Genomic DNA, 27932 nt, shown 5'->3' with positions numbered 1-27932 from the left:
ATTGACCATGCATTTTCCCTTAGGAACTATCTTAACGGCTAAAACCGTACCCCTTTTACTATGAAGTTTTGACGAAAATCATATAATAGAATGGAAAGTTCATATACACTACTATTTTTTTCCAAGGTCAAAATATAGGGCTGGGCGGCATATTTGCACGATTTATATGCCCCGAACTTCTAAGAGTTTAAACTAGCACTGGATTTCTTAAGTACCCCTGCCTCGACCATGTCGACTGTAGGGTTACCATATATTTCAAAATAAACAACATTCACATGTATATTTACTGATAACATTCCTAAGTTATGTCTCAATGAGATGCAACCTACAGATCAGAACTGGGAACCAGTATGTTTACTAAATTAATTATCTATGAATATTGTAATTTCCCCAAAAGAGGCGTGGTTTGAGAAACAGCTGTACTTACAAAGTGCAACCTATATAAGTAACATACATGTCTAATTATTATTTTCTTTTAAAAATTTGTCAATTTTTTTTCTATAATGACAATTCTGTTGATATCTAACTGATATACAAAAATGATTTATCAATGACTTATCAAATGACCAATCTCTTAGATGATTCCCCAACAATAAGTATTATTGTATTTCATTTTTTGTTAGTTTACGGTATCTTAATCGATAGTTCTTATCACGCCCTTCAAAACCCTGCTATCTTTCTCTGTACTTCAAAAACATAGACAATTCCTACATAGTGAAAAAAATGGTTATTCCTCAGAAATTCGATGAACATGTGTTATCAATATTTGAAGGAGACACAACCCTGTTTCTTCTCAAACGGATGAATTGGAAGTATGTGAAGCTTGTGCGCAATCCCATCTGAGCAAACAGTTTTTCTGTGATAGCTAATATGTTCATTTAGTCATTCGACGCAGAAATCATTCAGGATTTTGTTAAAACATATTTATTCATAGTGAATTTGGAAACAAGTTTTTATAACGTAGTATAGAAATCCCTTTCCACTTTGCGGGTGCGAGTTCTGCCTTGTAGCGGCATTAACCTGCTCTTTTTGGAGGTCTACATAAGGTTTTTTTTTACGTGCAAGTGATAGTGTTCTCTCTCTTGACACGGGCCAGTCATTCTCTTCCGACTGAATTTCGGGTATCAAACTAGGAACCTATGTGTATGTAGTCCAATGCACTTACCACTACACCACGGCTCTCAATTCAGAGTATTTAAAAAAAGTGATACGAAATACATTCACGTTTCGCTGTTTTAAAGATTCAACCACATTTTTGGATATGCTTTTTTTCTTCAATGCAATCTGAAAAAAAGCACATACAAATTATACAGGTAAGTGTTCTTCATGGCATAATTTACGTAAAGACACCAATTCTGCAGCTACATGACAAACGCAATATTTTCAATATTTCAATTATTGTGTACAAGTAATCAATTAAGGTATATTGTTACCAAAAGTTCTACTGACGGTATTATACTTTGGGAACCCTTAATACTGATCATCAAACAGATGATATGTTAATCTATGCCGTATAAGCTGAGATAAAATAAAAACACATTATAAAGTAATAAGCTTAGATAACCATATATTTTCTTATCAATTGTAGAATATGCAAACATACTATTAACACCACCTCATTAAGCTATGTGGACCATAATACGTGTTTGTTGCTATTTTTCTATATTTTTTCGCCAACTTTTTTTGTAGATGATTTAAAACGGGATTTGATGTTACCTTATATCTTTACCTTCTTTTTTTTAACCAGGAAATGAATCGGAACCAAATTGGCCATCTACATGTAATCATATGGATACAGACATTATGTTTCAATTCGTCCTTTCTGATAATTTTTGCCAAAGTCACTAGTGAAGGTTTGTCTCCACAAATTAAATGTTAATGTGTGCGACTATTTTATAAAGAGATTGAGTGCTATTACCGATTTATCAACGCTTGATAGTAATAAATAAGTAAAAAGTAAAATCACAAAAATACTGAACTCAGAGGAGAATCAAATCGGAAAGTCCCTATTCATGCAAATGGTAAAAATCAAATGACAAAACACATCAAAAACGAAAAGACAACAACTGTCATATTCCTGACTTGGTACAGGCATTTTTAAATGTAGAAAATGGTGGATTAAACCTGGTTTTATAGCGCTAAACCTCTCACTTTGTATGACAGTCTCATCAAATTCCGTTATATTTACAATGATGCGTGAACTAAATGATCTGTGTAATATATATCAAATGAAATAAGGCGTACATGCGTTCGTCAGAGAATATCAAGTTTTATGAGATTTCAATTGGACGGGTTACAAAAAATAAACTATCATACATTAAACCGAACACAAATCATACCACGGCCAAAGAAATACAGCGAATACTATGTAATTTTCAACAGATAGTGACCGAGTGACACGAACACTTCAATCTTTCTCTGGTGAAACAATGTACATGTACCACACCAAGATTTGACCTTCGTATTTATAAAGTAGAACACGTCGATTGAAAGGTAAATATCATGTGATCAATGATGTCATTTTGGCAAAGAAAAGGACCTACTGTGAACATTATTTAACAGAATGCCAAATAAAAAAAATGTGAGCACCAAGCAAAATTCAAAATTAAAATTTCTATAAAAAATGCCAAAAGCAAAACATCAGCCCATCAAACGAATGGAAAACAGCTGTCATATTCCTGACCTTGTACATGCATTCTCTATTGGATGATTATACATGTATCTAGATTGTGTATGACAGTATCTCAAAATTGAATTATATTAACAACAACCAGGGTGTATCTAAAGTGTATTTATCCATCACATCTTGTAGGGCTAAACCATGATTGTACTGAGAGCTGTTTTATTTTGTCAATTATGGTTGATATTATAAAACATGCCGGTAAGGGAAAGGGGAATGGATTTGCAATATGTCAAGTTTTATAAGATAATGTATATTTGCAGGCGATATACGTTTGGTTGGAGGTTCAAGTCGATTACAGGGAAGACTTGAAATATATCACAATTATATATGGGGAACCGTCTGCAGCGATGGATTTGGTTACAACGATGCAAGTGTCGTGTGCAGACAGCTTGGTTCGAGGTAATAGTAAACTATTGCCGGGAAGAATTATATTTGGTGACGTATTTTCATTACTTACATAATTCTTATTTCATTAGGTGACATGCCTATTGCAGATTGCAGGCCTTTTGTAGACTATTTAAGTATGTGTCTTCTGTAATCGATGTAAACAACACACCAGTGTAATTATACAATTGTAATATAACATTTATATCCGAACAAGCTTAAGCTACACTACAACCTTAATGTAACACTGTTCATTTAGATGACATAGCTATATTATATGTGGTTATGTGATAATCTTTCCTAAAAAAAACCTTGAAGATATCATTTGGACAATTGAAAAACGCTACGACTCCCAAAAACGAAGAACAAAGGAACAGGTTCTTAAAGATCTACATTAGAACACTGAAAATTATAGATCATGTATCGCTAAATAATAAAAGGGCGTAGAACTCAGATCAGGAGCTCCGGAAAATTATCGATAATTTAACAATAACAAACTATATTCTACTTTCAAATATCATCTTAATTTTATAATTTGAAATATCATATTTTGAAGAAGAAAAAAAAAATATACAAAAGTGAACTTTGATTTTCGGTGAATATACATTAAATCATCTTTGATATATTTGTAACTTCTATCAATTATATATAGTTCCTGGACAAATGTTAAGTTCTACACATCTGGTGACGGGATGGGACAAATTTCGCTTACCGACCTTGCCTGTGGTGGAAACGAATCAGCATTAATTAATTGTGGTTATAGCAGTTCGACCTTTCTCAACTGTAATCATGACAAAGATGTGGGAGTCTGGTGTTTTGACGCATCTGAAGGTAATTAAGCTAAAACGTACGATTACTGAAGATAAAATTATTTCATGGATTACGAGTAGGAGTTCTCTCTAAAATAATTTAGATTCAAAACAGAATTTTCATGTGAAATTGAAGATAACATAATGCATACAAGAAGATAAATGTCAACAAAGGTTTTGATTTTGTAAATATTGCCGGTATTTTTAAAGATCATTCTGTTAAAGAACAAAGTCATAAGGCTGCTAACAACATTATTATTGTTCGAAGTAAATCTTACATTGAGATTCTTAAAGTAAATCACGAATTCATCTACATTCCAACTGACTTCATTTTCGTAAAATGACATCTATTACAAAATGCTAGCTATCTCGTTACAAACAGAACCAAGTACAATAAAAGCCCAAATCATGTACTGGCTTTCAAAGCTGCACAAAATTCCTTACAAATAAACATTTATCTGGTCTTTGAGCCCTTGCTTCACTACTCATCTGTCTATTCTAGTTACGAGTACACTTGGTACAATTAAAAAAACTGGTACATTGTTCAAATAAGGCCATAAATATTGGAATAAATGGCTTTTGGAGTGTCAAAAATATTTTGGAGGTACTTGAAACATTGCATGATCATATTGGTGATTTTGAATCTGTTGAAAGTTTTGACTTGTCTACCCTACATTACACTTGACCCCATAATCTTGTTAAGAAAATATTCACACACCTGAGTAAACGGGCATTTACAGTCAAAATGCAAGTATACATGTACAAACGCTTTTAGGTATTTTTTTAGTAACAACAAACATAAGAACTATGTCACTTGGACATGATTCGATACTATAACTGCCCTTCAATTTTGACTAGATAACATTTTTATTCGCTATGGAGATTTCGTATATCGTCAGGTTATAAGAATTCCCGTTGCCACTAACTGTGCACAACATATTGCGGACCAGTGTTGTTATGAGTTACAGTTTATGACTAAAATCAGCAAAGACACATGGAAACAACATCTGATTCAACAATTTAAAAGCACTTTTAGATATTTAGATGATATATTGGCACTTAATAATGACGACTTATCATGCCGAACTGACGTTTAATAAAGTTAAATTTAATAATGAACACTGACCTTTTCTGGATCTATGTCTTAAACAGGAAGCTTAATAACAAACTTTATGATAAAAGAGATGAGTTTTCATTTCCTTTTTACTAATTATCCATTTGTAGATGGTGACGTTCCTTTGTCACAATCTTATGGTGTTTATAAATCTAAACTTGTTTGAATCGCTTGTTTATATAACAACGTATTTGTATCAATGAAAGAAATCTCTGTATTACTGAAAAATGACTACACCAGGGCTTTCGATATCAGTTTAACTAGTATTAACACTTACTGGATTTTTTAATGGGTACATGGACATCTTTCGTAAATATTCTTTATATACGTTCAGGCATTTCATCCAATGTTTAATGATGGTAATATTATTTACGACGCACAAAAATGTCGGCGTTCATCCGAAATGTTAACCAGTCTTTTAAACAGACTTATTCGGAAAGGAAATAGTTACGATATTGTTGTCAAGTCATTAAGAATTGCATATTTTGGTATTAAATTGATTCAATCATAGGGTCTTTGCATCGGTATATAAACACATATTTTCTTAACCCAGTTATTTGCATGGTACTGGTTATGTTCTTTTTATAGATTTTATGACAACATGATATCCAACACCTTACGGAAGGGATTGTACTTGATTTTCATATGACGAATATATAATCTTTCAATCAGTTTAATTGAGGTCTTTAGCTGGCATGTCAGTAAATGCTAGTAGTCCTTTGTTCATTAATGGTTCATTATTATGTTGCTTAATTTCGTTTGTTACCTTTTCTGACACCGGGCGCGGACTTCCTTTAAGCGGACATTAAGTGTGTGTAATGCTATGTGTTTCTTTATTTTACATTGTCTATAGTTGTAAGGGGAGGGTTGAGATCTCACAAAACATGCTAAACCTCATTTATATGTTTTGGAGTTTTCACTGTACTAGTACCCAAGTTTATTAAGTTGCCAGATGAGGACAACCTCATGTGAGCAATTTTCTCGCTGCTTTGAAGACCATTTTGGTCAGGTTGTTGTCTCTTTGACATATTCCCCATTTCCATTCTCAGTATTATCATATTAGATACGAGGATTGAATTTTTTGGTTTGCTCCAGAAGCGCGTGTCCTCTAATAAAGATTGATCTGTAATGCTCCAATAGTTAAAAAGACAAAACAGAGTACAAAGTTGAAAAGCTTGGAGGACCAAACGTATCGAATGACAAAACATTAAATAAATAAAAAGTTGCATACAAAATTTCTTTATTTCGTGGAAACATATCAGGTGACCTTAGATTAATTGGAGGGGAAGATTATGGTAGATTGGAAATATACCACAGTAATTCATGGGGATCAATTTGTGAGGATGGCTTTACTAAAAACAACGCTATCGTGGCATGCAGACAAATGAAACTAAGGTAATATTTTATAATTTTTTTGGTTTGAGATTCGCGGAATAAATAAGGATATTAAACAATTTTTCCTCAACATTACATTATTTAATTTGATTCATTTGCAATCATGCTTTTAATGCCTCTAGTATATATGGGAATTATGTTTTTGGTCTGTGCATCTGTTTGTACGTTTGTCCGTTCGTTCTTCGTCAGTCCGTCTGTCTGTCCTGCTTCAGGTTGAAGCTTTTGGTCAAGGTAGTTTTTGACGAAGTTGAATTCATATCAACTTGATATTAGTATACATGTTACCTGTGATATGGTTTTTTTTCTAATCTAAATGCCAAATTTGTGTTTTGACCCCCATATTTCAAGGTCCACAGAACATAGAAAATGATAGTGCGGGCGGGGCACCCGTGTACCATGGACACAATTTTGTTATCTTTGTTATATTTTTTATTCCACTGGGCTTACATCGTCAAAGTTAGTCAACATCGTTTTGAGATTGTTTCACGATGTATAACGAGTCTCTATCTTTTTTGTTAAAATCGTAGAGATCACGATTTTGCGAATACCTTGTCAACACCATATTTATATTGTATAGTAAGTCTTACTCTTTCTATTAACACCGGTTACATTGAAGAAATGTAATTTATAAATCAACAACTATAGGTCATTGTACGGCCTTCAACAATGAGCAAAGCCCATACCGCATAGTCAGCTATAAAAGGCCCCAAAAGACAATGTAAATCAATTCTAACGAGAAAACTGACGGCCTTATTTATGTATACCTATTTTTTACCTTTGGGTTGACATCGTTTACATCGTAATCATCCCTATGTTGACTATTACCATTTGGACCATTTATTTACAAATACAATATAGATGTGTTTAGCCCTCTAGATTAAAATTGAGAATGGAAATTGGGAATGTGTCAAAGAGACAACAACCCGACCAAATAAAAAACAACAGCAGAAGGTCACCAACAGGTCTTCAATGTAGCGAGAAATTCCCGCACCCGGAGGCGTCCTTCAGCTGGCCTCTAAACAAATATATACTAGTCCAGTGATAATGAACGCCATACTAATTTCCAAATTGTACACAAGAAACTAAAATTAAAATAATACAAGACTAACAAAGGCCAGAGGCTCCTGACTTGGGACAGGCGCAAAAATGCGGCGGGGTTAAACATGTTTGTGAGATCTCATTAGTTTATATCTTTATGATAATATTTAGTCTTATTGCATGATTGAAATTGATAATGATTTTGTTTATTATGCAATATTTGTTTATTTGATTGTGTTTATTTGCTATATTCCTGTAAACGTTTTGTAAATAATAAACTAGAAAATTCAGTAAACATGGTAAAAAGACATTAGTTTGATAAAAAATTCTTGTCAAAACGATATCTAATCCTGACTTCTGCCAAAAATATTACCATAACTTAAATTGCACTTATAAGCGCAATGATTCCTTGCAGCCTTGGTCGGGTACTACTGATCTGAATTACAGGACAAATAACTCCTACGCTTATAATTTCATATATCTATTCTGTCATGCACAAGAAACTTCAGTTCTTTGTGATGTTCGCTTGTCATGATTTGGAATTTTTGTCTGTTTTCCGGAATCCTCTGGTTTTATGCATTTGAATACCTTTAGAAATTTTGCTCACTAACCCCCCATTTTCTATTTTATAAATCTTTTAGATACATAATTATAAGCCATCTGTAAAAAATCTTATAAACTCTTATTTTTTTTATATGTTTTGGAAACTTAAACTTGTCAATGATAAATTCATTAGCAGCACACGGACCTATATTTTTTCAGCTCTTTTTAATTTTTATTAATCCCTATCAATGTATACTAGTGTTATGAAAAGCTTGTAATTTTGAAACTTAGTATTGAACTTCCTTAAGGGATCACAAGTCCCTAAAATTTCATTTGATACCAAATTTACCAAATTATTTTGCTTATCATTTTGATTAAAACATGAACTGCTTTCTTGTATGTTCTTTCTGGCCGTGCCCAAATTAGTTGGTATACACCTGCAGAGAGTTCATGCAGTTCAATCGATTAAATGGTATTATGCTTACGCAAAATATTATGATAACAGAAGTACACATGCTGGGTTTTATACGGCTCCTAATGGTGTTGGAATAATCTGGTTAGATGACGTTCACTGCACTAAAAAAACAAATGGTATAGACATGTGTAGGCATACAGAATGGGGAATACATGATTGTAGCCACGGTGAAGATGTTGGTGTTAGATGTCTCGGAGGTTATGATATATTTCAAGGTAATAAGATAAATATATATAAAATCAAAAACATAACATAATTCAATTATCATGATGATTCTAATCAAAGTATTTTGTAAATCATTCATAAACATAAGTAACATATTATTTTACTTATTGATAAAGTAGTTCTTCCAGCTGAAATAAAATTAAACTAAGTTGGAAATCAAACCAAGTATAGTAACTTCGCATGTGAATAATCAATAGCGCCATTGTCAACAACAATGTACAAAAATGGAGTTAAGAAATGATTGCTAATAAAATAACTATTAGAAAAAGTTAAAATAAAGTAAATGTAAGCAATTATAAACAGCTATTCGGCCATCAACAATCAGTACTCACCATTGATAAAAACCAGGAAATCATATATCAACGAAAAAGTGTGTTTTAAACGATCAACGAAAATTAGAACCCACAAAAATAAATGAATCTATAGTTATAGCACAACAATTTACGAAAACAAAACCCACACATGACAGAAAAAAAATTAACGACAACCTGGCTTGGGAGTTGCATAAACATAATCGGCTGGGGTTAAACATGTTTGTGAACGCCAAACCTCCCCTTACCATGTACACAGGTTTTTTTTTACAGCACAACATCATGAACATACACACAAACTATCACAATAAGTTGAAAGTTTCTTACATTCATCAGATCAATATTTAAAGTTAGCACCACATTTCTGATGTCATCTAAAATAGACAGAAAAATAGAAAAAAAATCCGTTTTGAACCGCAGTAAATCGTGAAAAAACATCGATGACGTCTCGGTCGCATGACAAAAATATGTATATGAGCTGAAACGTTGTCAAATATTCAGAAGATGCGGTCCGTCCAAAATCAAATTATTTGCATTAACCTGTGCATGTTTTTTTTTTTAACATTTTTATATAATTACATTGTATGAACATTTACATATCGTATTTATGTCGTATTCTACAGAATTGCAACAGACAATTAATTATTGTATGATTGACCTTTAAAGTACATATCAAATAAGTTAGAAAAAGAATTGTACATGTAGTTTATATTTTATACTTGTTTGGCTTTCTTTCTATTTTGATCTGATCATCACTTAAGAGTCTCATGTAGACGAAAAGTGCATCCGGCGTAAACATTTATTAGCCTGGTATCTTTAATAACTATGTATGTATTCTGATTTTAGAAATTCACATTACCATATAAAATCATTTATTAAATGCGTAGAATTGAATTGTAATGATAATTGAGCATTTTACCAAAGGAAAGGCAAATCATACCAAAGGGACAGTCAAACTCATAGATAGACAATAAACTGACAACACCACGTCTAAAAAAGAAAAAGACAAAAAGACAAATCATAGTACACAAATCACAACATAGAAAACTAAAGACTAAGCGAAAGGTGCTCCGAAAGGGTAAGCATATCCTACTCAACATGTAACACCTATCGTGTTGCTTATGTTATTAGAAATCCGGTAAATAGTCTTATTTGGTAGGTCACATTCGTGAAAGGGAAGGTGATTTTAGCTTCGATATAAAGAATATATCTTGCTAGTATTTCATCTGTGAAATGGTTATTCCATAACGTTCAACCAACTCGTGATAGCGTCCGTAAAATTTACAAAGAGATGATTTCAACTTCACCATTTTGAACCCTTGGTTTAATAGCTTCCTTGTGAGCAGCAACTATCTATTAATGAAATCATGATAGGAAAAACAAACCCGGGAATATCGTATCAATTGAGAGAAATATACTACGTATGCACTTATAAGTGTTACAAACCCACAGCAATTACGATTCGACACAAAACGAAAGATTCTGAACTTTCAATAAAAAATTATGACCTTAATAAAAAAAGTTTTCAAATTAAATTAGGACGAATTTCTCTCATGATTAATCTTTAATCAGTTCTCAGTTTAGTTTAAGTTATATGATTGATTGCAGCGCAGTAACATATAGTAAACTCCGCATACTCAGAATATTACAATACTCATTACAACTTTTAAATCGATATGCATTTTTTTTTAATTTGAAACATCGTTTTTAGGCGATTTGCGTCTTGTTGGAGGTACCAGTCCGCGAGATGGCCGTCTTGAACTATATTACAATTATCAATGGCGAACTATATGCGGTGACCAGTTTGATGTTATTGACGCACGTGTTGCATGTAGACAGCTTAGGTATAGGTATGTTTTTTACGCGAGTCACATCCCAAATTCATGTATTTGGTTTTGATGTTATATTTGTTATTCTCATAGGATTTTGTCTAATGCTTAGTCCGTTTGTGTGTGTGTGTGTGTGTTACATTTTAATATTGTGTCGTTGATCTCCTCTTATATTTAATGCGTTTCCCTCAGTTTTAGTTTGTTACGCCGAATTTGTTTTTTGTCCATGGATTTCTGAGTTTTGAACTGCGGTATACTACTGTTGCCTTTATATACCATTAAATTTGAATACAATTATGGAATGCTTAATCGGTTAAACATACTGTGATTTGGTCATTTAAAAAAATAATGCAAGCTTTACTTTATCAATAGCTACATAACCATTGAATATGACGACTTTTTTTTTTTAAGATATTACACAATTACACTAGTGTCAGCTCTTAAAGTAGCCCCAACACTGTGTTTTGTAAATCCATATTATTCCAATACCATAGACAATCGCAATTCTAAAATTGTACTATTCAATCGTTCTATGAAAATCATTGGATCGTTCTATGAAAATCATTTGAACATTCGTTAAAAAAAAATCATTACCATAGTCTGATTTAAAATCTTTAGTTGATCCTCCGTGAAATTTTTCATTTTTAGTTTTTTATAAGGTGAACCATCACTTTCAATGGATAATTGGATCTACTTTATTAAGTTAATGTTTTAAATCCTCCTATTTGTTTTATTGTGTTTTTATTTGCCTATAATAGTTAAAAATGTGTGTACAATTTATGGAAATATTTATTGTAGTACGGATGCTGTAGAGATATATACAGCTACAGGTGCTTCATCAAATGCTAGTATATGGAAGGGTGACTTCAACTGCTCTGCAAGTGACACAAGATTGATAAACTGCAGACGACAAATTCGGAATAGGAATAACTGTAGTCATGCTGAGGATGTTGGTATTAAATGTTTTGGCAAATATGTGGGTAAATATTACGAGCTTTTTTACAATTATGCATACAAATGTATACAAAATAATACTGGTTAATGCTTTCTATATGCTGCGTGTTGCCAAATGACGCTTGAATTGGTCCAAGTTGTCTTTCAATTTTGTCAGAGATGTTGCTATTCCGTTGATTTTTTTTCTAATATTGAGTTGTTGTTGGTTTCAGTTGTCCTAGATTCTCATTTTATAACCTACAATATTAAGACAGTACCAAGTACCAACAGAATTCATCTGAACACCAGAAAAAAAGAAGAGTTTGTTTAACTGTTATTCAAGATTTTAAGAGATCGGAGTCAATACAGTGTTTGGATTTGGGACAGTTAGTGCTTACAAAATATAATCAGCATACACATATGGAAATGTTTTATTACTGCAAATGATATAACTATTCCTCACTATCCCAAATAAAGTGAATGACGGCAAATAAAGTCAATTGTACAGCCTTCAAAAGTGATGAGACATCACGCCGTATTGTTGTATAGTATAAAAGGCCCCGACATGGAAATGTGAAGCAATCCAAAACGAAAAAAACTAACGGCCTTGGTAGGAGGTTCAAAAGAACTTGATGTTACATTAAACTAATAAAAATAAAGCACTGAGAATTATATTTTTTGGAGCTACTGCAAAATAACTTAGCGCCATTTAAAACTTATAATCGTGTTTGCAAGGACTAACATTGAAAAAGTGTCAAATAGTACACTTCGAAAGGATTTGGTGTTAAGACGTTGTAAATAGACATAGAAGCACAGATTATGAGTATTGTCAAAATATAAGTAAAAAGTGTCGACAGGATGTGAGGTGTCATAAATTAATGTATGAAACAAAAGATATTAAATCAATATGAATACCAATAAAAACAAAATATCAAAAGTTTTACTAATGTCACAGTGTTAAAAAGCATTTAGCTATACGTTTATCCAAATAATCAATTAGGTAACATGGCTTGTTTTTAGCATTTTTAAACTGATAATCTTTTGTTTAACTTGAATTTATTGTTTCAGAAAGTGGAAACTGGGGTGAGTGGTCCGTTTGGGATAGTTGTAGGCCTTCCTGTGGTCTAGGTCACCAAACAAGGAGGCGACGATGTAACAGTCCAATTCCGTCTGCAGGAGGCAGAGATTGTAATGGACAAAATAGTCAATGGCAAAGGTGCAAGTTAGCTGTATGTCAAGGTAGATATAATTTATCTAGATACGTATCATTAAAGTCGGTGGTTTCTTATATTGTCTTTGTATCAGATATTCTGAATTCTCTATTACACAAATGTTGTCCTCTTATCCCTATATTCTTCTCATTCTTCTCATAGACTTATAGCAAATTGTTTTGTCAAGACAATTTTGATATTCTTATTAAAGTCATTATTTTTTTTTATCATAAATGAGCTGCGACAAATAGAAATCGACCTTATGCAAATGGACATCAATTCATCTGCTTACATATTTCGGGTTGAACAAATTTCTACGAAATGTCTAACAGTTAAGAAATTGAATTGGATTAATATAAGAACCCTGCATAGAATAATTTCCCTCCGTATTTTGAATGGCTAAATCACAAAATACATAGATCTTTTATTTTTCGTTTTGGTTTAAAGTTCCATTGTTTATATAGTATTAATATTGACCTGTATTTTAATAAAATATGTTGTTTAGAAACAGAACAGCCAACATCCTTAAAACTGTTATGTTTGATTACATGACATGTTACACAATTACATAAGACAGTATTAGTTTTGACCCTGCATTCAGTAACGATAAGCTTTATTCGGTATGATTTCATTTTTGTTAAATCACTGTTTGGTTTAAATGAATTGATTTGTATAAGAAACTACTTAAGAGCAGAGAAACGTGACTTTTAAGATCACTCCCTGGCCTATATAATGTTAAAACGTGTTTGTAAAGTTAACACATTAAGTTGAACATCATCACGACATGTTAAACTTGAATATTATCATGTATGATTTATTGAACAAATAAACCATAGCAAACATAACACTCCAGAAAATCAGACACACATGACTTGAATAAAAAAAATTACGAAACTAAATTGGTTTATGATTTATCAGATATGATAACTTTATGCATACACTCATGGTTAGCTACAAAGGCATTAATATATCAAGTATGTTTTCGTTATTGAAGTAATGAAATGTTATCATATTTTTAGATTAAAGTAATGTGATAGTAATAACAAACGCAGCTGAATAGAATGCATACTTGTTTTTAACAATTTCTGCATATCACGTCAAGCATTTAGGTGAAAGTTGAAATAAAAAAAACTACAAAATGAACTATTAATTGAAAAATTCTTGAGACATTTGTTTAGCTAAAGTTGCCGGTTTGCTTCATTTCAATTTTTTTTAATATAAGTGGACATGGCCGAGTAACTCCCAACAACAAAAAGTCAAAATGTACAGATCTGAGAGTACTCGCATTTAATGACAGCTTGTTTAAAGCCATTCACAACTACTGAAATAATTATGCATCTGAGACTAATAATAATCCACTGAGGGCTTTTGTAATTATTCTTTCAAATGTACTAGCCACATCGCATAAACCAAACGGCATAGTTGTGAACTGATAGAGACCACCTCTTGGGGTGACACACGCTGTTTCTCCCCGTCTTCTTCTACCATAGCATAGGAACCTGATGATATGCCTAGTGAAGTATATTAATCTGCTCCATCTAAGGTACAAGCTGTTCATCGATTCTTGTCAAAGGATGCGCATCCTTGACCGTCTTCTTGAATGTGACGAAAACATTGCCGCTATGCAACTAAAACTAAAGTGGGTATACGTGTGTTTGTGCTGTGCTGTGCGAAGTATAACTTTCACCCAAACACGGACGACAAATTCCAAGTATACTCTTAAACAGGGTTACCCTAAAAATAAGTTTTCGATCTATGAGTTTGACTGTCCCTCTGTTATCTTTCGCCTCTTTTTAGAAATGTATAAAAGTTTTTATTTTTTTTATTTTAGTCGATGGATGTTGGGATAAATGTTCATTATGTAATATCTGTTTTAGATTCTTCACAACTATATCTTTTAAATCTATCATAAGAATATCTATCTTTTTCTTATTTAAGTCGATGGTGAATGGAGTAAATGGTCTTCCTGGAATACCTGCAGTGCAACTTGTAATGGTGGAATTCAAGACAGGACTCGGACATGTGATAATCCTACACCATCCGATGGAGGACGTTATTGCTATGAACGATCGATAGAAAGTCGTCTTTGTAACATAATTGGTTGTGAAAGTAATTTCTTAGATATAAGCTTGCTTTAGCTTATGATTCACATCTTAAATACTAATACAATGATATTCACGCTTATGTTAAAATTGCAGGGAGTGTAGGTCATCTCATCTACCGTATTTCATTCTTTTACAATCAAATACAACAACTTAGTGTACAATGTGTTTAAACGTAGCGAGATCTATATTGTATAAACACATACTAATTGTATAACAAATTTGACAATGTTATAAATCGAAGACTTTTGATCATTTAATATATATACTTGAGTTTACAATACAATTTCTAGAATATCATCTTCTTAAATGAATGCTATAAGATATAAAGGCAACAATAGTGTTTAGAGAAAACAGATTCTTGTTACAAACTAAAACTGATGGAAACACAAACCTCTAATAGTATATTTTTTTGCAATATAATCTTAAATGAATTCGATAAGACCTAACACTGACATGTATTTACACCACATTTGATTGCAGTTCATGGACAGTGGGGAAGTTGGCAGGAGTGGGAGTCTTGTAATACAACGTGCGAACATGGATTCAAAAATCGATCACGTGATTGTGACAGTCCTTCTCCAATGTTTGGTGGATCGGATTGCATCGGACTTGCTGTTCAAAATTGTAGTCAAGACAAGTGCTTAGGTACTATCAAATAGTGTTATCAAAGCTAAATTATTTATGCCAAAAGCTTATTTAAGAACAAAATTTATTTACGAAGACGTTTTACAGTTACAACGATTGTTGTAGTTTGTACTTTCTGTACTAGATTATACAATGTTACTAAGTAAATGTGCAATATTATATGCAAATTTGTTGTTCTAAAAATATAATATATCTAAGCCTTATATAATTGCAGTTCATGGACAGTGGGGAAGTTGGCAGGAGTGGGGGTCTTGTAATACAACGTGCGGAAACGGATTCCAAAATCGATTACGTAGATGTGACAGTCCTTCTCCAGTGTTTGGTGGATCTGATTGCATCGGAAATAATTTCAATATTCAAAATTGCATTCAAGACATTTGCCAAGGTAATATCAAAGAGTTTTGCCAAATCTAGAAAAAAAAAGTTTTTCTGTTCCCATTGTATACAGTGTTGTTTTGACATTTGATAAGCGAAAAACATCGATAAAACGAGTCAATATACATATATGAAAAATTAAATGAGAGTAGAAAAATTAGAAATGAGTAAATAGATCAATCAGAACATTTTAATTGTAAACCTTGTTATCACTATTTTACGAAATTTTCCTTTGATCTTGTTGACTGATAATTTCCTTTTCAGCGGAGGCAAGTGATATAAAACAACTATCGCTAAAAACTTAGTTGGTATGTGGCATTGTCAATAGTTGTCAATCAAATAGACAACTTCGATATACATGTAGGTAAAATCGCAATAAACAGATTATCATTGGTCATCTCAACTCGATTGATTTTCTCACTCAAGCTAGAAAATCAATCTCGCTGAGATGATCAACGGTAATATATAATTCATGATTCAAAAGATTTATTGGTAGTATGTTGTACGAAACATAGATTATTATGAGAATTAAAATTACAAATCGCCAAAAAAATGTTATAAAAACAATATGATTTTTAAGGAGCTTTTCATTCCACAGAGTTATTACCCGTAACCCGTTGTTGATTTACAAATACGTATATCTACACTGACTATATATGAACAGTAACTCTGATAAACGGTTTAGCAGTTGTGTCGTAGTCTACTGTTTTATTTAATTGTGTCGTAGTCTACTGTTTTATTTAATTGTGTCGTAGTCTACTGTTTTATTTAATTGTGTCGTAGTCTACCGTTTTATCTAATTGTGGCAACGTGATTACTATAAACTAAATACATGAAATAGGCATTAGTTAAGAAATTAAAATGTATCTGAATGGCATACTATGTATATATCATATATATGTCAATTTTTGTAAGTCATATGTACTACAAAACTACCTCATTCAAAGTTTACTTCGTATAACTGACAGGTACGGAACGAGCGCTTACAGAAGAAGCTTCCAAACAATTCTCAGCTGGTATTCTTGCAGCTGTTGCAGTTGGTTGTTCTGTAGTTACCGCTGTCATTATTTTTCTTGGTCATTGTGCTTTCCGTAGATTAAATCCTATTCAAACTGGTAAGTGTGAATTTTTATTCATGTCGAAATAAGTTATTAATTCATAACCTTATTCTGAGTGATAAATACATAATTTGAGATTCATTTATTTGTAGAAACAACCTGAAAATTATGCCAATGGGAAATTGTGGGATACATTTTGTTAAGTTCAGCTTTAGTTTTATTTTGAATGGAATATAGTTTAAGTAATGTATGGTCCTCAATGCTCTTCAAGTTCTTACACTCATTGGCTATTAAACTGGCTTCCTCGTTGCTTATCATTATTTAAATAACGAAACTGGTGTTTATCGTACATGTACATGATTTTAATCATTGTGTATATGATGAGTTAACGTATGGAATGATTTTATTCATGAATATTGTTAATAGTTATCAAAGGTACCAGGATTATAATTTATAGTACGCCAGACGCGCGTTTCGTCTAAATAAAACACATCAGTGACGTTCATATCAAAATATTAATAAAGCCAAACAAGTAAAAGGTTGAAGAGCATTGAAGATCCAAAATTCCAAAAAGTTGTGCCAAATACATCTAAGGTAATCTATGCCTGGGATAAGAAAATCCTTAGTTTTTCGAAAATTCAAAGTTTTGTAAACAGGAAAATAAAAATGACCACACATTTAACACTGAAAATCTGGTAACTGACTAACTGAAATAGTGTTTGAATATGTATGTATATGTGACTATTATACAAGTGAAAGGTTTGGCCAATTATAAAACCGATTATAATCGACCATTCCTACTTAAGAAAATGCCTGTACCAAGTCAGAAATGATGCAGTTCTTTTCTATTCGTTCGATGTGTTAGAAATACCCTGCATGTTATGCCAACAGTAAAGTATTGTAAAAAAAATGTAGAGTAATATATGTCTATGATCAGCTGAGTCTTTATTTTGAAAGTAAACCAAACTGTTTCGATTAGATGGTCCTAAAAGCATCTCAAATTCTTCTAACTTTTGGCTGTTTAAACATGTTTTCGTCTTTGCTCTTTGATCTTAATATGAATTACACAATCACACTTTTAAGTGGCACACCATGAATAATAAAATTTCTGGTAACCGAATAACTGAAATAGTGTAACATGTATGTAATGCGACTATCATACAAGTGCAAGGTTTAGCCAACTATAAATCCGATTTTAATCCACCATTTTCTACTTAAGAAAATGTCTTTACCAAGTCAAGGATATGACAGTTGTAATTATTCGTTTGATGTTTTTTGAGATTTTTATTTTGCCATTTGATTAGATACTTTCTTGTTTTGATTTTCCTATGCGTTCAGTTTTTTTGTGACTTTGCTTTTTAGTGAAATAAACTCACAAATAACTAGTATTTATTTTGCGCCATTTCTTAGTGGGAAATTTTTGTTGGTGGTGAAAGCCGGAGTGCCCGGAGAAAACCACTGACCTTCGATAGGAAAACTTACAATTTCATTCAATTAAGAAAGGAGACCAGTGCACCGGTACAAGCGGGGTTAGAACTCACAATCTTAGAGTTGACTGGCTAGTGAATACAGTAGTACTTATTTTTGAACTTTCGGCCAAAGAGGCCTCCACAACTCTATATGATGACTAATAATCTGATAGTTCTATCAATTGACCTGTCAATAAGATAGTATTCATATATTATAAAATTTCAAGGCGTTCACTTTCAAATAGTTGACTTCCAAATGTAAAAAAATAGCCCCGACACATTTTTACGCCTGCCTTAAGTCATGAACCTCTGGTCTTTGTTAGTCTTATTTTTCCTGTGTTGAAGACACATTGTTGGTTAAGTGGTGTTTTTTTTTTTTTGCTCTTTGGTATGAATATTTTCCTTTGACAAATCCCTCATTTTCATTCTCAATTAATACAAGTACATGTATATTCAAACAGATTTACAGAGCGAAGCATAACTTGAATGACCTTTTCCAAAAATTGTTGACTATATATTACAATACTTGTTAACGTAAAATGACTAATAAAGACTTTTCAATTTGACAACGGATCAACTAGAAAATAAAATACATCTCTATATATCATACTTGTAAACTTGGTTACATTTTTTGTTACTGCGCTATGTTTTTGTGCAAGGTTTCGTCTTTTGTTTAGTGTTTTATTAGTCCGCGTTTCTAAAAAGAATGTTCTTTTTATATTGTAAAATGTGGTAGCAGGTTCAAAACAAATCACTTTAAATCAAAAACATATTTATTATTTGTGCTTTGTGCAACTTCAATTGTTTTCTCTGATGAACATGTAAATATTTTCAATTGTATGTACCCTTGATAACACATACGGATCTATACTATTAAAAGAGAAGACCTATTGTGTGTGTCGCTTCTCTTCCTTCCGCAATAAATTAATCACCAAGCCTCTATGTCCTATAAGTAACATTCATAGTCGCATTTGTCATCAATTCTTATTGTTATTTAGTGGTGTTTTTGTTAGAGAATAACGAAAAAAAGCCGTCCGGATATTGTTTCCGTCAACAGACCGACTTTTAAATCATAGACAAGACTTCTGCTTTTAAATTTTAAACATTATTTCTATAATTACTCGGGGACAGGACAATTAATTTATTTTCGCATTATTCTGCATGTATACTATGATTAGACTCCTAAAACATATAGAGACTCTTTATTTGACATAGCAGTGATCGCCGTGGAGAAGAAACTTTGAAATAAATTCATCTTATACGCCAGGATTGAAATTTTATTTTTACTCAATCGGCAGAAAAACATCGATCAAAAACTTCTCCAGATCATTCCCGTTCCACAGGACACCGTCCAGAATACACAGAGCATTGTTAGAATTTTGATCCGATACAGCAGAGTGTGTCACGACATAGTAACGATTGTAATCCGACTAGACAAAATCGGCTGAGTTTCCCCGAATGTTACGGGCCGCACCTAACTGTTGGGATGCACCGAACTATTCTGACCCTTCCCGACCCGTAGTAATCTGTTATGAACTTAAACGACTGCGTTCAGACAATGATAGGATATTCCAGATAATTGAGGATAGTTATCCGACTTTTTTGCTTTTCGTGTTGTATCGCTGTCTGATCTCAAACGGGAACAACAATCGGCAATGTGTGAACCCCGCATTAACAAAACATGAAAATGAATATGGAAAAGTAACAACTACTATACAAAAACCATCAAGATAACATAACAGCTGTTCATCACCCATTTTTTAGAAAAGGATTTATGTCTGTGTCTTTTTATACTTTAATATGTGTTTTGTTACTTTTGTCTAATCAGCTTAATTTGTTATGTTACTTTTTAGCAAAGCAAAATAAAAAGGCGGGGTAAGTTTTCTTTGTTTCAAATTTAAAAAACATAATTCACTTAAAACACAATTCTTCCGATTTAAAGCTCATTACACACATCGTTCGACCCTCTTGAAGGTTTGTAGCATGGACACACATAGTTGTAGAAGGGAACTACAGGTTAGATATGTGCGTGACTCTTGCAAAAATTCAAACAAAAATTGAATTTAAAAATAGGGACTTAGACAGCTGCATGTTTATACAGATTAACAAAATACACTTATGAATAAAAAATTTTTGGAACATAACCATCTCCGATTGCAACAATACCAATAATATTTGAAGAAAATAAAACATTAACCAAACTATAAATAAGATACAGCATAGTTTTTTTCGAACCCAAATGTAAGTTTGCAATGGAAAGACTCGGTTGAATGAGACCAAGGAGGTGTGTCTGTAGTGTCTTTAATCGTTTCCAGTTCTAGGGGATATTGATCAAAAGAAGAAAACAATTTTGTAAATGTTTCTAAATTGATATGACGCTGCGCTGCCATCATGACAATGGAGGGTCACGTGTTTTTTTTTAAATATTTATTGTAAACAATGTTATGGGGTATTGATATCTAATAACTAATATCTTTGGAAAAAAAAAAAAATTATGTACATCTCTGGCTTCAAACTGTTTGGGTTTAGCGTGTTTAATTGGTATAACGGTTATACATAAAAGTGCTTCGGATGTACATGTATGAAATTTATAAAATGTTATTTTATTATAACGTCATATTGTGTATCATATTACATTGTAACATAAATCGATGTTCTAAAGCGTATTTAAAATATGAACAGTTTAACAGTTATACAATTGAACATGTTTTAGCAACAACCGACGTCTTGGTGAACTACCACTTCCAAGCCAAATTAACGATTATGAACGAAGTCGACGTTCAAGTGATACACAGAGTGGTGTTTATGACAGCATTGAGATTGGTGGGCGTGATAATACTCAAATGAACTGTCATAATGAAGTAATATACGAGGATATTATAACGAAAGAATAGAACTTAAGATGTTCTATGTTTGTTTTTTTCATTCCTAGTATCAAATTTTAATTTCCGTTGTTTATAGTAACATGTAATTACATTCTAATAACACATAATTACACAGTTTATAATTCATGGTTTTTATCTTAGTTAGTATTGAGCCTGAAGTAGCTGTCAGTAACTTCGAGAACTCACGTATATCAGCCGTGTTTCTTTTGTATATTTATCATGTTAATACCCTGCTACGTCAGGTTTAGTTTTTTTTGTTAGGAGGTTACTTCTCTTTTTTCAATAATGAGCTTACATCTTTTTAATTGATTTGTATTGTTTTTTTGCATGATGTATTGTTACATCACTGTTCCAGTTTAGGGGAGGCTAGACACCAATGAACATGTTTAACCCGCCAAATTATAGTGTGCATGTTCGAAGTCCGAAGCTTACAGCTTAGTACTTGTTGGTGGTTTATGTTTGTCAATTTTTTTTTCGTTAATTGTTTTATTTATAAATAAGATCGTAATTTTGCTCAATTATATTATTTTATTTTTTTCATTTCCAGGTGTTGTAAACATCAATCTGACTTTACGTTATCGGGTTGACTCATTGCTGAGGCCGCATGGGTTGCCTTTAATTGCTTACATTTAATTAATTTAAACTTCGGTGTATTAATATTGATGTCTTATTATAAACAAACCACATTACTTTAATCTTATTTTGTATTCATATGCAATGAATTGATAGCAAGGCAAACATTACTAGCAAGATTCAATATTTCTTTCAAGTCTCTTAAAAGGTCGATGACAAACTAACTAGGCATACAAAACTAGACGAAGCACAACACAAAACAACTTTGAAATGAGAAGACCTGGTATGAGAGCAAATAAGAAAACTTTGATCTTTGATAAGAGAAAATGAGATAAATATGATTTTGTGAATACTCTGCTTGGCACAGAAAGTAGTGTTATACGTCTGTAGTTAACGCAACATGTTCGATGTCCCTTTTTTTACTTACCAACTGTCTAAAAGTATATTTTCTGTTAGTGTACAAATGGGTTTCAGCTTGTGGACCTCCCATGGTCTTTCACCCACCAACGTCATTCCCAGCAAACCATGTTGTACATCAGAGTTGCTATCCTCATGCTGCTCTCCTAATGTATCTGGGTTTTTCCAAAATGGTCATTTATCATACTCTGCCTGGTGATTAGCTAAACGAAAAATCTACTAACTGTAGGATATAGTTTTGTTGTCTAGGTATACCTTCCTATAGGCGATTGCCTGACGAACTCCACATTCGAGGCTTTTATTGCTAAGTCTGCTCCCATAACCTTTAATTTTCCCAAATCCAACCAAAAGGTACTATTTCCCCATCACTTGGTACAGGACATTTAACGAAAAAATGGCAAGTTGCACCTTTTGTTAGCCAAATATACAACTGATTACTGTCGTACAAGTAAATAGAGTACGTGACAGAAATACAGTGTCAACAAACGCCTGAGCACCGAGCACAGATAAACGTATAAATACATAATATAGAAGGACATTACTATTTGTAAACCACAGAATTACAACCGACATCTTCCTTTAGTGACAGCATATGAAACCATAAAAAGTGACGTGTTTTCTGACGTTTATTTAATCTTGAAATTCTTACAAGGGGCGAAAGATACCAAAGGGACATTTAAACCCAAAGAATGAAAATAAACTGGCAAAGCCATGGCTAAAAGGACTTCAACCAACACACAAATAATAGTACACATGACACAACATTGATAACCAAAGACTAAGCAACACGAACACCACCAAAAACTAGGGGTTGATTTCGGGTGCTCCGAAATAATAGGCAGATCCTGCTCCACATTTGGCAACCGCCGTGTTGCTCATGATAGTACAAACCCGGGAAATAGTCTTATTTGGTATTTCACATTCGTAAAAAGGGAACGGGAGTATTATTACAAAAAAGGAACACAACCGAATTCATCTGTGAAACGGATATTCCGCAACTAAGTTTAGGATTGATGTTCAAAACTTGCACGCCATTCTGCTTATTTCCTGCTGAACGATGTCTTTTCCCAGTGAATATAAGGTTTTTGTATGGACAGTTTTGACATACTACATAAAGAATACTTCCAAGACCACGCTGTTTTTCATCATCACAACTTAGGAAGAAATACACAGTTTTAACTGCTGAGAGATATCAAAGTTTTACCACCTTACACCAGTCAAGTTCGCGATTTTCATTTCGAAGATCTTCTTCATGACTTTTTTCATATTCATTTTTAAAATCCTGTTGTATTTCTTCATCTTCAATTTTAGCAAACAAGTTTATTCTCCTAGAAGCTGCATATTTTCCATAAAATTTACCGTTAGCCCGTCGGAAAGTCGCCGGTTTCAACTCTGCAAAATCTAGTCAAAGGGACGTAATTCGTACAAAACATCGCAATATTTCGCGGAATCCGGTAGACGGCGTTCATTTACTGTTACCTGACCTTAATAACTTCATATAACCTTTGTGGTCCATTGAACACAATTGTGAAATTAGACAACCCGGGGAAATGTCTATCAAGTTATCGTCTATTATACAAAATTATTGTTATTTACTACAGACCCTTGTGAATATGTTTAAACTAATCTGTCGGGATAACAAGTCGCAGTTTTGGTGGATGATAATCGCAGGATTATAAAATAGAGAAAGGAAATTATATATACTATCTAATTTCGAACCTTCACTAGTTTTTGTAGATTTTTTTACGAGAAGTTTTCTGTGCTAAGACTACTAGGCCATTACAAAAACGACTTAGGCTGTCAGACATCATTGTGAAAAAATAAATACACATGTATTTATAAATAATAATGGGTCTACATACTTTAAAAGACCAGATATTGTACGTTAATTCAGTAATTCATTTTGATATTATATCAGTCATGACACACAAATATACCTGTCAATCAACACGTAATTGACCTTACTTTTTGTGTATTGAATTCATTCATTTCAATACCCTCTCTTAAGTTGTCTTCCTCCATCTTGGATTTTGAAATACCAGAAAAAAAAATCTGTCTAGATCTTTAATAAAATGTCAAAGTTTGAGAGTAGTTGGTAAAATAAGATTTAGACACCGCATCTAACTTAAGCAGTTTTATTTTAATAAAAATACATGCCTATGTCAATTCAATGTTAACATCCGCATGCAACTCACGCCGATTCATGTCTGTTAACTTTAAAACAACACTGTAAACAGGTTGTCTAACATTGTAAATGGTTCACTACAGCAACATGATTATACAACAATGAAAATTTAAATCGGTACATATGATAACCCCGATTTCATGACATACCGTTTAGTCTTTGAAAAGAATGATTGTTGTATACATATTTCTGTAAAGTCGTGTAGTTGTACATGTTGTACGTCACAAAATAATAGAAATCGGGCTAGAAGTTTAAATGTTTACACAACATACACAATGGTTCGGGTTACTGGTCAATCGTGAGGAACTATTAAAATGAACAAATAGGATCGTCACATAAAATATAGCCAAAAGAACACGTAGCCATATTATAAAAAAGGCCACAATTAACGCTTTGAATACAATCCTGTCTTGATGAAGATAGATTATCACGGTTTATTGCTTTTAAGAGCATCGAACAATTATACATTGTCAAAGTTTCTTCAATAAGTGTACAGTATTTAATGTATCATTGTCAATTGTTTGGCCTCGGTGTCCGAGTGGTTATTTCTGTAATCACTAGCCAGTCAACACTAAGATTTTTAGTTCGAATCCCGCTGATGTGGGTGCACTCGATTCCAATCTTAATTGACTAGGACCGTCAGTTTTCCAATCAACGGTCGCTTGTTTTCTCCGGGCACTCAAGAACTGTGAATCCATTAGTATTCGTTGGATACCAATTTTCGTGGGTTTCCCGGGAACAGGTAAACTACGAATTCAGGGTGCGGGAGTTTCACGCTACATTGAAGACGGATTCTGTGTTGATTTATTTTTGATAAAGAGGAAACTATGTCTCTCATGTCTCTCATGATATTATATATCATATCTAAATAATAACAATTCATTTTATCTTTTGATTTTATTTTGTTTAATGAGACCGTACTGAAGATTAAATTATATAAAAGGCAAACACTTTGATTCAGGAATTTTAGCAACGATGTATTTTGCTAATCCACTGTTTTACATAAATGCAACTACACTACTACCACAGAAGATAATTCATGTCAGATAGTGTGTTGCCCTTTATAGTGGTTTTTATCAGATAAACATGCTGCCTGCTGCTTTGTTGAAATGCTTTTTGTCGCTACAAGGATATTCTATAAATACATATCCCCATAGGAAACTCAGAAGGAAGCGAACAAATAACACACATAGATTATCAAAACTAATGCTGTGACTTTGAGAGTTGCATCTTATATATTAAACAATTCTATATTTACATTATCCAATATAATCTCATGTATATTAATACAGAAAAATCCTGTTTGTCAAGCTTTGCAGCATTTTATTTTTCAAACGTAACAATATACAATATTAAACTAGTCTACCTATAAATACAATTCAAATGACATTCCCGATTTGATTGGTTTATTCGTTTTTATCTCTCAACAAGGAAGTTAATATTCAGTGAAAATCATTGTAATATGTGAAAATAACTTTTGTATTACTTTATATTTTATGTTTTATACTTCATCCATATCTGCTTCATGTAGTGCCTCTGATTTAAATAACAAGAATATCCAATCGTCAAGGTGCTATTAAAAGTAAACACGTTTTGTGTTTTTTTTCCTGTTTCCTAAACACCAGGGCTGACTAGTTAATTCAGCAATGGAATATACTTGCTAGTTGGTAAGTAAATCATTTGTTTTTGCAGTAATTTACTCTTTTTCTTAATAATTATTACCTTTTCAATCGATTTTATGTATAGGATGCCGATCTCAAATTCACATACATTGGCTTGAATAATTAACATTTACCGAGTTATAAATATTAAAAGGGTTTAGATATATGCAATATATATTTTGGTTATCAACTATTAAGTAGGTAAGTTTATCATATTCCTTTTGGCATGCCACAAAACCAGGTTCAACCCACCATTTTTTCCTTTAAAAATATCCTGTACCAAGTCATGAATATGGCCATTGTTATATTATAGTTCGTTTCTGTGTGTGTTACAATTTAACGTTGCGTCGTTTGTTTTCTCTTATTTTTGAGTGTAAATTGACATTGCGATAAGACGTGTCACGGTACTTGTCTATCCCAAATTTATGTATTTGGTTTTGATGTTATATTTGTTATTTTCGTGGGATTTTGTCTGATGCTTGGTCCGTTTCTGTGTGTGTTAGTTACATTGTAGTGTTGTGTCGTTGTTCTCCTCTTATATTTAAGCGTTTCCGTCAGTTTTAGTTTGTTACACTTTTCCTGAGGAAGTAACTATCTTTTTGTTGACAAAGAATTTTCTTTCCTACAAAAAAAAAACTTGATCAAAACATGTTGATAAAAGTGTGTGTGTACCCCGATTTTGTTTTTTGTCCATGGATTTATGAGGTTGAACAACGGTATACTACTGTTGCCTTTATTTATCCATAAATAATATCCTTTATTAGACATAATACATTTGCCTTCATTTCTGTATGTAGTTCGAATACACTTTTATTTACCTTCAAAACACATAACAGTTGATATCTCAATGTACACATTTTTGTTTGCTTATTAAAATAGTTCAAACAAGGTGTATGTTTGATACTTAAGTTAATGTAAAAGTAGGACACTTCTTTACAGGAAAATGTTTTTGTTTTGATCGGTTGGTTTTTTTAAGATCACTGTTTGTTTCTTATTTGAGCTTGATCTGTCAATTTCAATTATTGATCTCATTATATTGTCATCCTTATTATTATTGTTATCCTTCTTGAACATGTATTTCAATGATCTGTCGTAGCTTATTTCCTAGTATAAGCGGCTGTTAAATTACCTCTGATTTTGCACCGTTTTATATTCTGTAATACGTGGTCGTTTATGCAAGGTCTGAACCTACAGATGATCTCTTGCCATCGCTTTGAGTCTGTCGTCTTTATAAAATAATAATAAAATAATAATAATTTATGTTATTAAAGTGTCACATAGTTGTCTACATATTTATATACAGATTATTGAATATACATTACACAATAATAATATGACAAATACCCAGCATAGATAGGCTTATGAGAAAATACATATATTGATTTTTTAACACAATAATAAAAAAAAACCAATGAAATTGTTTGCACCTGTCTTTGATGTTCAGTAGTTAATGTGGTTCATAAGTGCTTCTTGTGTCTCGTTTTTTATATAGATTAGACGTTTGTTTTCCTGTTTTTATTTGTTTTATACTGGTCATTTTTCAGGCCCTTTATAACTTGCTGTTCGGTGTGAGCCAAGGCTCCGTGTTGACCGTACTTTGACCAATACT

The 27932-nt window shown here is 32.5% G+C and overlaps 2 protein-coding genes across 2 annotated transcripts in view; both read left to right on the top strand.

Annotated features, from left to right (window-relative positions):
* Positions 1 to 318: 318 nt before the first annotated feature.
* On the top strand, positions 319 to 21393 carry LOC139494336 (uncharacterized; the record flags this gene model as incomplete). The annotated part of the gene is given in 15 exon segments (XM_071282503.1): positions 319 to 348; positions 1748 to 1853; positions 2944 to 3082; positions 3720 to 3898; positions 6253 to 6385; positions 8472 to 8656; positions 10689 to 10827; positions 11605 to 11786; positions 12808 to 12978; positions 14889 to 15059; positions 15536 to 15700; positions 15915 to 16085; positions 17044 to 17190; positions 20456 to 20477; positions 21316 to 21393. Coding segments are annotated over 15 exon segments (2018 nt in total), but the record flags the coding sequence as incomplete, so codon positions are not given.
* Positions 21394 to 26134: 4741 nt separating this feature from the next.
* The window catches only part of LOC139494335 (neurotrypsin-like), a 21336-nt gene continuing 19538 nt past the window's right edge, over positions 26135 to 27932 (top strand). Inside the window, exon 1 of the mRNA XM_071282502.1 lies at positions 26135 to 26329. The gene's annotated coding sequence lies outside the window, so the exon portion shown is untranslated. The remainder of the gene's footprint in view (positions 26330 to 27932) is intronic.

This window comes from Mytilus edulis, chromosome 11, assembly GCF_963676685.1.
Source record: "Mytilus edulis chromosome 11, xbMytEdul2.2, whole genome shotgun sequence".
Lineage (NCBI taxonomy): Eukaryota > Metazoa > Mollusca > Bivalvia > Mytilida > Mytilidae > Mytilus > Mytilus edulis.
This window is presented reverse-complemented; position numbering and strand designations above follow the sequence as displayed.